The sequence below is a fragment of the Balaenoptera ricei genome, chromosome 16 (assembly GCF_028023285.1).
Source record: "Balaenoptera ricei isolate mBalRic1 chromosome 16, mBalRic1.hap2, whole genome shotgun sequence".
Taxonomy (NCBI): Eukaryota; Metazoa; Chordata; class Mammalia; order Artiodactyla; family Balaenopteridae; genus Balaenoptera; species Balaenoptera ricei.
In genome coordinates, this window is record NC_082654.1 from 87,124,131 (window position 1) to 87,140,471 (window position 16,341).

At 44.6% G+C, this 16,341-nt stretch overlaps 1 protein-coding gene across 1 annotated transcript; it reads right to left on the reverse strand.

Moving 5' to 3' along the window:
* Window positions 1-7,842: 7,842 nt before the first annotated feature.
* On the reverse strand, window positions 7,843-15,388 carry LOC132350463 (myosin-8-like). Its single transcript, XM_059899647.1, is given in 10 exon segments — window positions 7,843-8,031; window positions 9,037-9,132; window positions 9,693-9,776; window positions 9,778-9,801; window positions 9,986-10,159; window positions 10,469-10,594; window positions 12,208-12,411; window positions 12,492-12,800; window positions 13,579-13,703; window positions 15,355-15,388. Coding segments are annotated over 10 exon segments (1,326 nt in total). The 3' UTR covers window positions 7,843-7,881.
* Window positions 15,389-16,341: the final 953 nt, after the last annotated feature.

A 16,341-nucleotide genomic window follows, 5' to 3' on the forward strand; every position in this document is an offset into this window, starting at 1 on the left:
AGAATATCAACGGGGCACAGTATTCCAGGCAGAGGAAACAAATGCAAAGGCTCTGGGAGGGGAACTTGCCTGCACAGGAAGAGAATAAAGGCCAGTAGGGCAGGGATGAAAGGAGCCAGGGATACAGTAGCAAGGAATGAAGTGGCAGAAGCGGCTAGGGGCCAGATGCTTAGAGCCTTGCAAACTAAGGTAAGGATTTAGGGTTTTAAATGCCAGCTGTTATTATAAAGGTAACGCTATTCTTCCATATTCTCTGCTGAGCGTTGGCTCTGTTATCTGCTGTTTTTCTACGCAGCTTTGCTTCACTCTGTCAAACAAAACGTTTAGCTGCTCTTCATTTAGCAAATGGCTTATAAACACACCGTTGCAGGCATTGGGGATTAGAAGTTCGTTCTCTCAAACAGCTTACCATCTAGTTCGGGGAGGGTGGGTGGATCACAGTATTGAAAACACGTGAAAAAATCAGCAGCCATGGACTTCCAAGGAAACAGCCGGTAACTGCCGAGAAGAAAGGCAGTTTCAATTTCCCAGAGAGGTGAGGAGTTGCTTCCGGTGGGCCCCGGGGCATCATGGGAGGGGTGCGCCCGGGGCATCATGGGAGGGGTGCGCCCCAGGGCATCATGGGAGGAGTGCGCCACCGGGGAAGGAAAGGCTGGAAGTGATTCCGCCAGTGTTGGGACGAGCCTGGAGATGGTGAGGGGCCCTGGCCGGTGAGTGTACGTTTGGAGTTTGTGAGAGAGGCAGGCGTTTCTCGTCAGCTCCGCGATTCCAGAGCTTAACTGTGCGTGTGGTGGGAGGGTGTGAAGCCGGAAGTGGCGAGGGAATTCGAACCCCCGGCTCTTGACGTGACTGGGCCGCAAGGAAATTTCTGAAAATTCTCAAATCGACAAATTCCATTTGAAGTTTTTCAGTACGTTTAAAGGCATTTTATTACATTGCATATACATGTACTTATGTAATATATAGGGCTAAATCCATTTTTGGGTACTAAAAACTGTGGATATCAATAGAATTATTTTTCAGAATATACCGGAAAAAAATATGATTCTGTTGCTCCAAAGATACCACCTTTCCCATCCATCCTCTTAACAACATTTTTCATAATTTGAGGGCTCCCCCTGTGTTGTACCTCAGTTTCCCCGAGAGAGAGCCATAAGCCGTTGTTTCTGTGAGGAGCTGAGAAAATAGCCCGCCCTCTTGGGAAGGTCAGGCTACTATAATATAAGAAAAGCCCTGTTTTGGGTGTGTTCCCCAAGGGGAATGTTTTTCTCCTTCATCAGCGAAGAGGCTTTCTTTTTCTCTCGTGGGCTCCGGAAGCAGCATCTTGGTGGCGCTTGGAGCCAGGAGGGAGGAATCAGGCTGGTAAATTCCATCCTTAAGGAAGTAAGGTTCTTTGCATCTGCCCACAGCTGATTCTTCAGCTTCCCACTTAGGAAAATGGGACCGACTAAGTCCGCAGTGAAGGTGCCTGGGGACACTGGTGTCAATGTAACATGTGCCCAAACCTCTGTCACAGCCAGGAGGCAGAATTTAAGTTTGCTCACCGACAGCTGCTGTGTTAGCCCTGGAATGGTAATGCTTATGGAAAACTGGGCTGAAAGGCAACAGCTTTTAGTAGTTGTGCTAATGGTCTCGTCCATCAAATGACCCTCTCCTCTTCACCTTTCTCTTGTCAGTTATACCCATGTCTTTGATGAGAATTGGGTATGAAGTCCTCTTAAGAAGCACGTTCCTTTTATTTATTGTATTTAAAAAATACGAGCCTTTAAAAAAATTCCCAAAGTGAGGTACACATTGTAGAAAGATTGAAAAACATAATCAAACATACTGAAGGAAAAATTTAAATCACTCCTAAGATTTTAGCATAGAAGTAATCTCTACCGGAGTTTGGATTAAGTCCTTTTACACTTTTTTTTATGTTTGTAAATACACACACAGTTTTGTTTTTTTTTTTTTAAACACGTGCTTTAAACAAATACACAATTAGGGTATCAGCCTGTAAGCGTAAGCATGGTTTTGTATTCTGCCTTTGCAACTTAACAGATTATGGGAAATTTTACCATGATATTAACTCTTCTTCTACATCATGATTTTTACTAGTTACATATCGTTCCATCCTATGACTGTACTCAGTTTTCTATTTTGGGGCACTTAGGGTGCGCTAATTTTTTTTTCTTTTAAATATTCCTGTAAACATATGTGTGCATATGTTTATGCATATCTTTACGATATTTATAGAATAGACTTTCTGGGCAAAGGGTATGACTGTTTTAAGGTTTGCAGTAGTACAATGCCTGTTATTAGAGTCTCCACAGTAGTGATGTGGCATAAGAAAACAATAAGTATTCTCTAATGATCGTTACGGAGCCCAAGCTCATATTGCTTGCCGCACAACAGGTCAACAAATCGAGAGACGAGTGGTTGGGGCAAGGAATAGTGACTTTATTCGGAAAGCCAGCAGACCGAGAAGATGGTGGGCTAGGGTCCTCAGGTAAGATGGGCTAGAACCATCTTCCCCGAGGTAGAATTCAGGCTTTTTTTATACTAAAAGGGGAGGGAGTGTTGTTAGCTGTTGCAAACTTGGTGTCGGAATCCTTTGTTCTTGTAGCTGTCCACTTAGGTCAGGTCATGCTGTTCCTGTAAACCTCCCAACAAGACAAACGTTATTCTCTGTTCTGCAACTTTTTATCTCTCTATGAATGGAAAAGTGTTACACCTGTAAAGGCCAGAGCCTTGAGAATTGGCTATCCTGTATATTTCAGGCTATAGGCAACATTAAGTTGTAGCAAAAACAAAGTACAAAGGTTAAAGTAAAAGAAACAGATCTGATATGGAGTCAGTTTTGTTATTCCCTAGTACATGAGCCTACTGATTATCAGGTGTTGTAAATATGCAATAGTCAGTGCAACATGACTGCAAAATAAAATGACAAATACTGCAAAATTTTCAGAATTTAATGAAGTTGATGAAAGTGGTATTAGAAACCTGCTTAAATTTTGCAAAGCCACTGGCCAGGGTGATGCAGCAGCACTGAACTAGTTAATAATTATAAAATTCTGAACATGGACAATGATGATCCAATAAGTGCTTCAAGGGAGTGAGTTTAGGATCAAAGGATTAGGAAGACCCTTAAAATATCAATGAAGACACATACAGTTTTTGCAAAAAAGGGCATTCTTTATGATTGCATTGCAAAAGTTAAACATAAAGGGTGCCACATCATACAAGATTGTGAGAAGGATGTTCCTTTCCTCCCAACTCCAACATTGATTCATTCTTTGTTCTAAGAATTAACAGAGATGCAGTTGTAACGTAAATCTTGTGAAGTATAAGAGAAAATAAATTTATTTCAGTGGTTCTGGCTTGATTTTTATGATAAAATCCCAATCAGACTTTTTCCCCACAATTTACTGTGTAATTTTGGACTTCATTTTAATTAATTTCGATTCACCTTAAGTGGTTGTTTTCTGAGGTACATGATTGTTGATGTAGAAAATCCCAAAGAATTTCCCCCCAAACTCAGAACTATGAAGTGAGTTCAGTAGGGTTTCAGGGTATAACATAAACATACAAAAATCAGTTGTATTTCTTTAGGCTGTATGCTAGCAGTGAACATGTGGACACCAAAATTAGAAATACAGGGACTTCCCTGGTGGCGCAGTGGTTAAAAATCTGCTGGCCAATGCAGGGGACACAGGTTTGATCCCTGGTCCGGGAAGATCCCACACGCCATGGAGCAACTCAGGTCGTGCACCACAACAACTGAGCCTATGCTCTAGAGCCCGAGAGCCACAACTACTGAAGCCCGTGTGCCTAGAGCCCGTGCTCCACAACAAGAGAAGCCACCGCAGTGAGAAGCCTGCGCATCGCAATGAAGAGCAGCCCCCGATCGCTGCAACTAGAGAAAGCCTGCGTGCAGCAACAAAGGCCCAATGCAGCCAAAAAAAAAAAAAAAAAAAAAAAAACAAGAAGTACAATACAATTTACAATTACTTAAAAACAAAAAGAAAGAAAAAGAATTTAGGTATAAATCTAACAAAACATGTACAGGACTTGTATGCTGGAAACTGTAAAACAAGGAAGACAGAAATTGAAGACGATCTGAATAAATGGAAAAACATACTTTATTCACGAATTGGAAGAATCAATATAGTAAGCTAATTTTCCCCAAACTGGTAAATAGATTTAATGTAATTCCTATCAAAAATTATAACTCTGGCTTTAAAGTTGGACATACAGTATCCTAATTATTATTTTCCCAAAGCACTATAATTGTAGTATTTCCCCCAATGAAAAATTTTAACAGCTTTATGGGGATATAATTGATGTATAACGAACTGTACATATTTAAAGAGTCTCGACATATGTAGACACTGTGACACCATCATCTGAATCAAGATAATGAACATGTCCATCACCCGCAAAGTTTCCTCCTGGTCCTTTGTAATACATCCTACTGTCCTTCTGTGCCTCCCATAAATCCTGCCTCTCTATCCCTAGGCAACCACTAGTCAGCTTTCAGTCACTATAGATTCATTTTTTTTTCCCTAGAATTTTATATAAATGGAATAATAGAGTCTACACTTTTTTGGTCTGGCTACTTTCCATCAGCATTATTATTTTGAGATCCATCCATGTTTTTGTGTGTGTTAATAGTTTATTTTTATCATTTTAAAAAAAAAAATTATTTATTTTATTATTTTATTTATTTATTGTTTCTGGCTGCATTTGGTCTTCGTTGCCGCGGCCGGGCTTTTCTCTGGTTGCGGCGAGCTGAGGCTACTCTTCGTTGCGGTGTGCAGGCTTCTCATTGCGGTGGCTTCTCTTGTTGTGGAGCACGGGCTCTAGGTGCGTGGGCTTCAGTAGTTGTGGCTCTCGGGCTCTAGAGCGCAGGCTCAGTAGTTGTGGTGCATGGACTTAGTTGCTCCACGTCATGTGGGATCTTCCTGGACCAGGGCTCGAACCCGTGTCCCCTACATTGGCAGGCGGATTCTTAACCACTGCGCCACCAGGGAAGCCCAATAGTTTATTTTTTATCATTTTGTAGTATTACATTATATGGATTTACCATAATGTGTTTATCCATTCACCTGTTAATGGCCATTTGGGTGGTTTTCAGTTTGGGGTATTACAGATAAATACGCTGTGAATATTTGTGTGGACATACGTTTTCATTTCTCTTGAGTAAATACCTAGAAGTGGAACGACTGGAACAAATGGGTAATTTCTTAACTTTTTAAGAGACTGCCAAACTATTTTCCAAAATGGTTATGCTGTTTTACATGACCACTAGCTGGTGTGAGAGGTCCAGTACCTCCACCTCTTGGCCAACACTTGGACTTTTAGTCATTGTAATAGGTGTGTTGTGATATCTCATTATGTTTTAATTATTAGTCCCCTAATGATTCATGATGAGCATTTTTCATGTGCTCTGTGTATATCTTCTTTGGTGAAATGTTTGTTTAAATCTTTTGGTTCTTTAAAAATTGGGTGATTTGTTTTCTTTTTAGTGAAGATATAGATTTCTGTATGTATTCTAGACACAAGTCCTTTATCAGGGGTATAATTTGCAAATACTTTTTCTCAGTCGGTGGCTTGTCCTTTCATTCTGTTTAACAGTGTTTTTCAAAGTGCAGAAACTGAATTTTGATGAAATCCAGTTTATCAATTTTTTCTTTCATGGCTTGTGCTTTTGGTGTTGGCATCTAAGAAATCTTTGTGTAAACTAAGGTCACAAAGATTTACTCTTATGTTTACTTCTAGAAGTTTTTGTGATTCTACTTTTGGTTTCCTCTTTGATCCAAAATTTAATTTAGGAGAGTATTTTGAATTTTTTTGTTTTAAACTGTTATTAATTTTAGACATTTTTGCGATTGAGGCCTGTGCAGTTTATACTGTAAAGGAGTGAGGCTGATAGGGGTTGGGAGGCAAGGGAGTGTGGATGGTAGAAGGTGGAAGAGGGACAGGAGTGCATAAAGTACAATTTTTGTCTAGATTGTATTTTTGTTCTACTGCTTCCTCTCTTTCTAGATACCAAACTCCTCATGTTTATACTGCACTAAATCTATCTTGTTTTATTCTTCCTCTTTTCATAAGTCCTTTCTCTCTCTCTCTCTCTCTCTCACCCACTCATCCATCCAATCTGTCAGAAAACCCTATGTGCGCCACCTTCACAGTACATCTAGAATCCATCTGCTTCTCGTCATCTCCCAGTGCCTATCTCTCTGGTCTAAGCCACTGTCACTTTTTATCTTTTATTTTGCAGTAGGCTCCTAACTGGTCTCACAGTTTCGACCTCTGCCCCCTTCAGTGTATTCTCAACGCAGCAGAGTGATTCTTTTTTTTTTTTTTTAAAACTTATTTATTTATTCATTTTGGCTGTGTTGGGTCTTCTTTGCTGCGCACGGGCTTTCTCTAGTTGCGGCGAGAGGGGGCTACTCTCCCTTGCGGTGCAGAGGCTTCTCATTGCTGTGGCTTCTCTTGTTGCAGAGCACGGGCTCTAGGTATGAGGGCTTCAGTAGTTGCAGCATGAGGGCTCAGTAGTTGTGGCTTGCAGGCTCTAGAGCACAGGCTTAGTAGTTGTGGTGCATGGGCTTAGTTGCTCCGCGGCATGTGGGATCTTCCAGGACCAGGGCTCGAACCCGTGTCCCCTGCATTGGCAGGCAGATTCTCAACCACTGCGCCACCAGGGAAGTCCCCAGAGTGATTCTTTTAAAATGTGTGTTAATATCACTCCTCTGCTCAAAACACTCCAAAGACTTCCCATCTCACTCTGAGTGAAGAAAAAAGTCCTCAGGTGGCCCTGAAGCCCTACATGATCCCTGGGGTCCCAGGTTCCTCTCTTATGCCGTGACTATCTTGCTCATTCTCCTCTAGCCCTGCTGGCCTCCTTCCTGTCCCTGGGCCATGCCAAACTGCCCCTGCCTCAGGGCCTTTGCATTTTCTTTTGTTCCCTCTGCCTGGAATACTCTTGCTTCCTTCAGGTCTCAGCTCAAATGTGTTTTTCTTAGAGAGGCCTTGCTTGACTCCTCTCTACATAGTACTAACTGCCTCCCTCTTACTTTTTTTATTTCTCATGAGCACTTACCTGACACATTACGCAGCTTCTTTTTTTTTTGTAGATCTTTTTACAAAAATTTTATGTTGGAGTATAGTTGATTAACAATGATGTGTTAGTTACAGGTGTACATCAGAGTGATTCACTTATACCCATACAAGTATCCATTCTTTTTCAAATTCTTTTCCCGTTTAGGTTATTACAGAATACTGAGCCGAGTTACCTGTGCTATACACTAGGTTCTTGTTGATTATCTATTTTAACTATAGTAGACACAGCTTCTTATCTGTTGACTGCCTTTCTTTCCTTGCAGAATATAAGTTCCCAGAGGGAGGGAACTATGCTTTGTTCACTGCTATTCCCATAGTACTGAGAGCAGGGCCCGGCGCATAGTAGATGCTCAGTAACCACCTGCGGAGTGGGTGCATGAGTGTGTCCTGTCTGAAGGCGTAACCTCAGTGAGTGGTTTCCTTAGTCATTTGTAACAGTCTAGAGAGACTTAATAAAATTAAGTCCAGTAAAAGATAATTGTGTGTGTGTGTGTGTGGTGGAGCTGGAGATGGGAAAGGGGATGCGGGGTGGTGAGGGAGGTACAGATATTGAATGTTCCACAAAGCCATATATAATGTTAGAATAATAATAGCTAGGTGAGAACTGTGTTTGAGAATAAGTAATTTTGGAAGTAAATGAGTCTGGTTCAGTTTATCAGTTCACTGTAGTTTTTATTTATTCAACATGAGGAGAAGAACATCACAAAGCAAGTGACCCAAAATGGCACATTTTGTGCATTTCTTCAGCCCCTTGGCAGCATCAGGCAGATGTGTTCACTCTGCACTGACTTGTGTGTGAATCTCCCGGCTCTTCACCCGCAGCTTGTTGACCTGGGACTCGGCAATGTCAGCCCGTTCCTCGGCCTCCTCCAGCTCGTGCTGGAGCTTGCAGAATTTGTCAAGATTAGCATTGGATTGTTCCTCCTAAGAATAAAGTTGTGAGAGTTAGACTTTGTGGTTCTCATTGCACTTGTCACAAACAGGATTATTTCCTCAACTCAGATATTTCCTTCTTACGGTTTGTTTGTCATATCTGATTTCAAATCCAGACAGAACTTGTAACTTCAGTTACATTTTTTACTCTAAAGAATGAAAGAAGAAATAGTTTTGAAATGGAAGAGACGAGCTCATTATGTCAAACCCATGTATACGTGCAGTCTATTTACGATGTATGGACTGAGTGGAAAGGAGGAAGAGACCCATGTGCGCTTGCTCACAGAGGTTAGACAGTAAATGTAAGGTCAAATTCTAACTTTGGGAAAATCCCAGTTGAAGTGTTTTTGCCATATATTTTGACTCTGGTATACAGAGACGCTGCGGGTGGGGGGATGGGGATAGGAAGAAAGTATGCCCTTTGTTGGTTGCACTTACTACCATTCGTGCCTCTCCCTTTCGTGTTCCCTTTTCTTACCTCTTACCCACTACATTGTGTCTGGAAGAGTGGGGAACAACCAGGAAAAGTGAAGCTGGAGAATCTCCCAACACATCCTAATTTGCTACAGCGAATGTGCAGGGATAAGTCCCTGCTGATGACAGTGGTAGTGAGGGAAGGAGTCAGCTGGGGTAAAAGATTTCTGTTTGGCTTTTGGGAACAATTGATTTTGTGCATTTCTAGAGGGAGAGGGATATTTATCATGGTGTTAGATTTTCTGCTGGATATTCTTTGCAGCTATCAAGTAAGGTGGGTTATTTGGAATTTTCTTTTTTTCCCCCAACCCCTACAAATTGCTTAATAATAAAAATATCTCGTCTTGAGGTCTTATTCTATAATTAGGATTTGGGGGTAAATTCATATTTATATCCTCTCTCTTAAAATAAGAATGACATATTCTTACTTGGTCTCTTTCTTTCTCATTAACACATTCTCTTAATATACTTTCTACCCCCAACAAAGTTTTCTTCTTCCCTCAAGGGCTTAAAGATACTTACAGCCTCCTCAGCTTGTCTCTTGTATGATTTCACCTTTGCCTGTAATTTATCTACCAGGTCTTGCAGCCTGAGAACATTCTTGCGGTCTTCCTCAGTCTGGAAGTTTGAAAAAAATGGTCTGCATTGAATCCAACAAAATCAACCCACTACAGGTGGTGAAGTAAATCACTTTGATATGATGGCAGGTGGGCCTGGGGTAAATGTGGTCAACTCTGAGGCTTCCTTCATAGTATTAACAGTAGCCACTCTTGTTAAATGTCCACTGTGCGCAGGCACTATATTGGAGAGTTATACATGTCTCTAATCCTTACCTCCCTACTCTGGTGAGTAGATGTTTTTATTCTATTTTACAGGTGATGAATTAAGGTTGAGAGTGTTAGGTAACCTATCCGAGTTTAAAAAGTAAGAGGCCAAACTAGGACTAATACCAGTTTATCTGTCTTTGAAACCTGTATTCTTTCCTCACTTACATGATTTTCTAAAGGCCTTCCTGATTTTCCTAGCTTAGGAAAGGGTCTGTGATAGGTGATTGTGTCATTTGCCCCTTATGTATATCGAGTTAACATGTAGCTATTTGTGAGTACCACATAGTCACCAGGTTTTCAATTTCCCTTTGTGCAGGAAGTCTGGATATTCTAGAAAGCTCTTCCCCTTACCTGGTAGGTGAGTTCCTTTACTCTTCTCTCGTGTTTCCGCAAACCTTTAACAGCCTCAGCATTACGTTTCTGCTCACTTTCAACCTACCTCTCCTTCAAGCTCACGTACCTACAATCAAGAAAGATACTTATATAGTCAGTTTTGGGGGATGTTAATTACCTCAGGACCTACTGACGATATTGGGTGGCTGTCCCCAGCCACAGGATAAGGATGGGAGTCAATATACAAGAAGAGAGAAGGATCGGGGAGTGCCGTTTTCACTTTCCGGATTCAGAGAGATTGAGAGACCCACCCTGGCCTCCAGCTTCTGGATGTGCTTCTTGCCACCCTTCAGGGCCAGCTGCTCAGCCTCGTCCAGGCGGTGCTGCAGGTCCTTCACCGTCTGCTCCAGGTTCTTCTTCATCCGCTCCAGGTGGGCGCTGGTGTCCTGCTCCTTCTCTGTCAGCTCCTCGGCCATCATGGCCGCCTGGTTAAGTTCACAAGAGGCATCAGTGGGCCACCCACCCCTCCTATGCGGGCACACGGAGGGTGCTGTGAGGCTGGTACTAGGCACGCTGATGCTTTCCTCCTTGCCGCAGCCACCGCTGATGCTGCATGGTTCCCCTCCCACTTTGCCTCTGCTGAGGCTCCGTCTCCTTCCGTCTCTCCGGGAAGCCACCACTGACTGAATGCAGGGGTGAGGAGAGGAAACCTACTTGCAGGTCCCAAAGGGGCGGCGTAGAAGCCCCTTTCTTATCTCCAGACAGCATCTCTGATAAGAAAGAATGGAGCGCACATCCGTGACATCCTTCTTGGCCTTCTCCTCTGCATTTTTGGACTCCTGGATAGACTTCTCCACCTCTGCCTGGCATTGGGCTATGTCAGCTTCCAGTTTTTTCTTGGTATTTATCAGGCACGTGTTCTACAAGAAAAATTAGATAAGAGGTTCGGGCTACATTTGGACACTTACAACGATTGGAAGGGAGAGGGTTGGGTGGGGAAAGAAGTCAAGCTCGAGAACGTTCCATTTCTTATTTTTCACACAGGTGAAAAAAAATTAAAGAGACTTTCATTTTTGATAGACAGATATCCCAAAACAGGCCCGAGAATTGTACATAAAAGAATTGAGTAAATGATAAATGTGGACATTCAAATATTTGAGGAAGGATAAATTATTTAGTTAAAGGTGCTGGAACAAGGAAATGGTTGACATAACTATGTGAAATGAAAAATAATTCTCATGATCAAAACATTGTACAGAGTTGTTAGGATGATGACAAACGAGGAAACATTTGCAATGTGCATTACTGAAAAAATAGTTCCTTCCTTAATATGTAAAAAAGACAAATCATTACGAAAAAAGGGCAAAAGTACAAATAGCTAAGACACACCAGAAGAAATACAAATAGCCAACAAATACGACAAAATGTTCCACCTCATTAGTAATCAAAGAAATAAGAATTTTTAAAATGAGGCATTTTCAACCATAAAATCGGTGAAGATTAAAAAAAAATAATAATAGCTAAGCACTCTCACTTATTTTCCCCACGGGAGTAAAAATTGGGACAACTTTGTTAAAGACCAATTTACAACATATCATAAATGTCTTTGCTGTTTTGACCATGAATATATACTTCCAGGAAGTTACTGACTTTTAGGAATATTAAGGAAATAGTAATCATGGATATATGTGAAAATTTAGTTATGAAGAAGTTAGTCATACAATCTTCTAATCATAAACATTTTTATTGGGAACAGTCTAAAAATATCCAACCGTAGAAGACTGATTAAATAAATGTGCCATAATACACAACTAAAATGGACTGCTTTTCTGCCATTAAAAAACTGTATCATAGAAAACTATTTTAAAATATAGAAATATGTTCACAAGACGTTGTTAAATGAAAAAAAGTTGCAAAAGGATTGATCACGTTTACAAAAAATATCATATTTATGTATAGACACAAGAGCCTAGAATAGGAGATCCCAAAATGCTAACAATATGGTTGGTATTCTTCTAGTTTTTTGGCTAATTCAAAAAATAGTTTTTAAAGCAAGGAATTTTGGGGGAATTCCCTGGCAGTCCAGTGATTAGGGCTTTGTGTTTCCACCGCGCGGGGCGCGGGTTCAATCTCTGGTTGGGGAACTAAGATCCCGTATGCCATGTGGTGTGGTCCAAAAAAATAAGAAATGAAACAAGGAATTCTTGAACTTTCCTAAAAGTAATTATTTCAAAAGACAATCCTAATTTTCTAAGCTTGCAGCTTAAATGTTACTGCCTCTGTGAAGCCTTTTCCAGCCCTTTTATGCAATAATTTGTCATGCCTTGCTCTGATTTCCCCATGATCTTTTATCTTCAGATAAAAGAAAGCTCAGCAATCTGTCCATCTAGAGACCAAGTTATTCCAAGAACTAGGCCTAATGAAAGTTTGTCTTGACCACTAGCCTGGAAGGAGCGGTGGGAACTCCTCTCCATCAAGCCTGGGTCCTGCCTGCCTCCAGGGTGGACCCAGAGTGGAGTGAGGACGGACACACGTGGGAGTGAAGGAGCTGCACGCGGTCGCTGGCCTCCAGCAGCTTGTGCTCCGCCAGCTTGCGGGTGCGCTCCGTCCGTGCCAGGGCCACCTTCCTCTCCTCCGGCTCCTCCAGCAAGAGGCCATTCCTGCGCTCCACGAGGGCCAGCTGCTCCTTGTGGTACTCGCTGCTCCTCAGGGCGTCATCCAGATGCAGCTGGGAGTCCTTCACTAGAAACCAGGGGTGAGACCGGAGCCCAGGGCAGGCTGAGGTCCCGCCAGGTCCTCCAGGGGCCGTGCACTCACCTTGAGCTGGCTCTGGACTGAGCACAGGTGTTTCTGGGTCTCTGCCACCTGGCGGTTGGAGTGGCCCAGCTGAATCTCCATCTCACTGAGGTCTCTCTCCATCTTCTTCTTCAGCCTCAGAGCAACATTCCGGCTCCAGATCTCAGCATCCAGCACGCTTTGCATGGCCTTTGCTGCCCGCTGGCTCTTTCTTTTCAGCTGCTCGATTTCTTCTTCCTTCTCAGTGATCTTGTGGTCAAGCTCAGATTTCAGCTGGTTCAACTCTAGCTGGACACGCAAAATCTTGCCCTCTTCATGCTTCAAGGAACCCTGATAAAAGTAAAGGAGTGATTGGGATTGCTGGGGGCAGCCACCTTCTTGAATGAGGTTTTTCATCCCCATTAGGATAAAAAGGGTATTATTAGGCTCATTTTACAAATAAATAGAACAGTACTCAAAAAGGTCAAACAGTTTGCTCCCAAATTGTTACTAGTAATGAAACTAGAATTGAAGCTTTGTTGTTAACAATTTTATGTCTTGAGAAGGACAGAGCATCGTTTTCAATTAATAAAAATTTTGATTACTGTGTCTTTTTAAATAGTGACCATAAGTCAGGAGCCAACCTCTGCTCAAAAAAGACAGAGAAAGACAGAGGAATTGCTCTCCTGTTATCCTGCATATTGCAAATTTCCCTAGACCCTCTTAAGCATCCGCCCCTCACTGGCCAAAGCTGGGGATTGCATCAGGATCCTGCACTCTTTGGACCACACAGAATTCCCAGCAGCCAAAGATGACCGTGTATAACTCTCTGTTAAAACTAAGGGATTCTGAGCTGGCTCTCAGGATGTTTGGTGATTGAGTTCTTGCTTTCTGAGAGGAAGACGTTGAGGACATAATGAACAAGTTTATTTATTCAATAGGAGAAATACGATGGACTAGAGAACACTCATGAGGCGAGGCAGCAGAGAGCAGCTGGTCCCCCCCCAGGGCGGGGGTGGGGCTGGATTCTTCCCATTGGAGCCCCAGTGCCTCCTGCAGGAAGGGCCCCTGGGGGTGGTCTAGTCCCCTTCCTCAGCGCCCCGCCCTCCTTCACATCTCAGACACGTGCCTCCACCTCTTCCAGGGCAGCCTGGAGGTCTGACTTTTCTTGCTGCACTCGCTTCCTGGTCTTCTCCAATTCCTGAAGATTCTTGCTCATTTCTGCAATCTGCATGGTTAAGTCGGAAATCTCTTCTGCAAAGCACAGGCTTGATTTAGGCTGTTTTCACAGGCTCTGTCTGATAGCACCGGCATTTGCCAGGGAATTTGGGGATTGGTGATTCATTCATGACCTTCATATAGGAGAGGACAAAGACAGGGAAACCTTTCGGGGGAGGTGTCGACAAGACACTGGTGTGTGGCCTCACCTGAAGATGCAGAGGGAGGAACAACAGAACACCTGTATGACCCTGAACCTTCACACGGTACACAAAAGGGTCACAGAGAGGACCAGGGGAGACTACTGTGGAGAAAACACATAGAATCATGGTCTCAGAAATAGAAGGGGCTTTAGAGGGCATTGGGTCTGGTCTAGTTTTGTAGGACAGCGGTCTGAGATCCTAAGGGATCTAGTGACAGGATCAAGGACACAAAGCCATGTAGAGACAGAATCCATGGAAGATATGTTCTGTAGAAGAGCACGGAGCTTAGCAGCCAGGCGAAGCCTCTGTTCTCGAGAACAAGGCTTGGCTGTGACTATGCCTTACATTGGGGAAGTTTGGGTCCCAGGGTAAAGAGAATAGATGTGAGGATTTTGTGGGGAATCGGGAAGGAGGAGGTTGTGGCCAAATGGGGGAGTGGTGGCCAGAAGAGAAGGGGGGCTGTCACACACCTGTGATAGGGAGAGAGCTGGGGGCTGTCACACCCCTGTGATGGGAAGACAGCTGGGGGCTGTGACATACCTGTGATGGGGAGACAGTTGGGGGCAGTCACATACCTGTGATGTAGAGACGACTGGGGGCTGTCACATACCTGTGATAGGGAGAGAGTTGGGGGCTGTCAGGCACCTGTGGTGCAGAGACAGCTGGGGGCTGTCACATACCTGTGATTGGGAGACAGCTGGGGGCTGTGACTCACCTGTGATGGGGAGAGAGGTGGGGGCTGTGACTCACCTGTGATGGGGAGAGACGTGGGGGCTGTGAGTCACCTGTGATGGGGAGAGAGATGGGGACTGCCACCTACCTGTGATGGGGAGAGAGCTGAGGGCTGTCACGCACCTGTGATGTGGAGACAGCTTGGGGTTGTCACATACCAGTGATGGGTAGAGAGCTGAGGGCTGTCACCCAAATGAGAAGGGGAGAGGGCTGGGGGCTGTCACACACCTGTGATATGGAGACAGCTGGGGACGGTCACACACCTGTGATGTGGAGACAGCTGGGGGCTGTCACATACCTGTGATGGGGAGAAAGTTGGGGGCTGTCAGGGACCTGTGACGTGGAGACAGATTGGGCCTGTCACATACCTTTGATGGGGAGACAGCTGGGGGCTGTCACATACCTATGATGGGGAGAGAGTTGGGGGCTGTCAGGCACCTGTGATACGGAGAGAGCTGGGGGCTGTCACATACCTGTGATGCGGAGACAGCTGGGGGCTGTCACTCACCTGTGATGGGGAGAGAGCTGGGGGCTGTCACACAGCTGTGATGGGTAGAGACCTGGGGACTGTCAAACACCTATGATAGGGAGAGAGCTGGGGGCTGTCACATACCTGTGATGCGGAGAGAGCTGGTGGCTGTTTCATACCTGTGATGTGGAGATACTGGGGCCTGTCACATACCTGTGATGGGGAGAGAGTTGGGGGCTGTCAGGCACCTGTGATGCGGAGACAGCTGGGGGCTGTCACATACCTGTGATGGGGAGAAGGTTGGGGCTGTCGGGCATCTATGATGTGGAGACACCTGGGGGCTGTCACATACCTGTGATGGGGAGAGAGCTGGGGGCTTAAAATCACCTGTGATGGGGAGAGACCTGTGGGCTGTTACTCACCTGTAATGGGGAGAGGGCTGGGGGCTGTCACACACCTGTGATGGGGAAGGCAATGGGGATTGTCAAACACCTGTGATGGGGAGAGAAACGGGGGCTGTCACATACCTGTGATGTGGAGACAGGTGGGGGCTGTCACATACCTGTTATGGGGAGAAAGCTACGGGTTGTCACATACCTGTGATGGGGAGAGAGTTGGGGGCGGTCAGGCTCCTGTGATGCGTAGACAGCTGGGGGCTGTCAGATACCTGTGATGGGTAGAGAGCTGGGGGCTGTCACTGACCTTTGATGGCGAGAGAGCTGTGGGCTTTCACACACCTGTGATGGGGAGAGAGAAGGGGACTGTCAAACACCTGTGATGGGGAGATAGCTGGGGGCTGTCACACACCAGTGATGGGGAGAGTGATGGGATCTGTCAAATACCTGTGATGGGGACAGAGCTGGGGTCTGACACATACCTGTAATGTGGAGACAGGTGGGGGCTGTCACATACCTTTGACGGGGAGAGAGTTGAGGGCTTTCGGGCACCTGTGATGCGGAGACAGCTTGGCGCTGTCACATACATGTGATGGGGAGACAGCCTGGGGCCGTCCATCACCTGTGATGGGGAGAGAGCTGGGTCCTGTCACACACCTGTGATGGGGAGAGAGATGTTGACTGTCTAACACCTGGGATGGGGAGAGGGCAGGGGCTCAGAGGTCCCTATGATGCGTAGACTGCTAGTTGTTGTCAAATAACTGTGACGTGGAGACAATGGTGGCTGTCACATACCAGTGATGGGGAGAGTGCTGGGGGCTGTCATTCCCCTGCTTTGTGGAGAGAGCTGGGGACTGTCACTCACCTGTGATGGG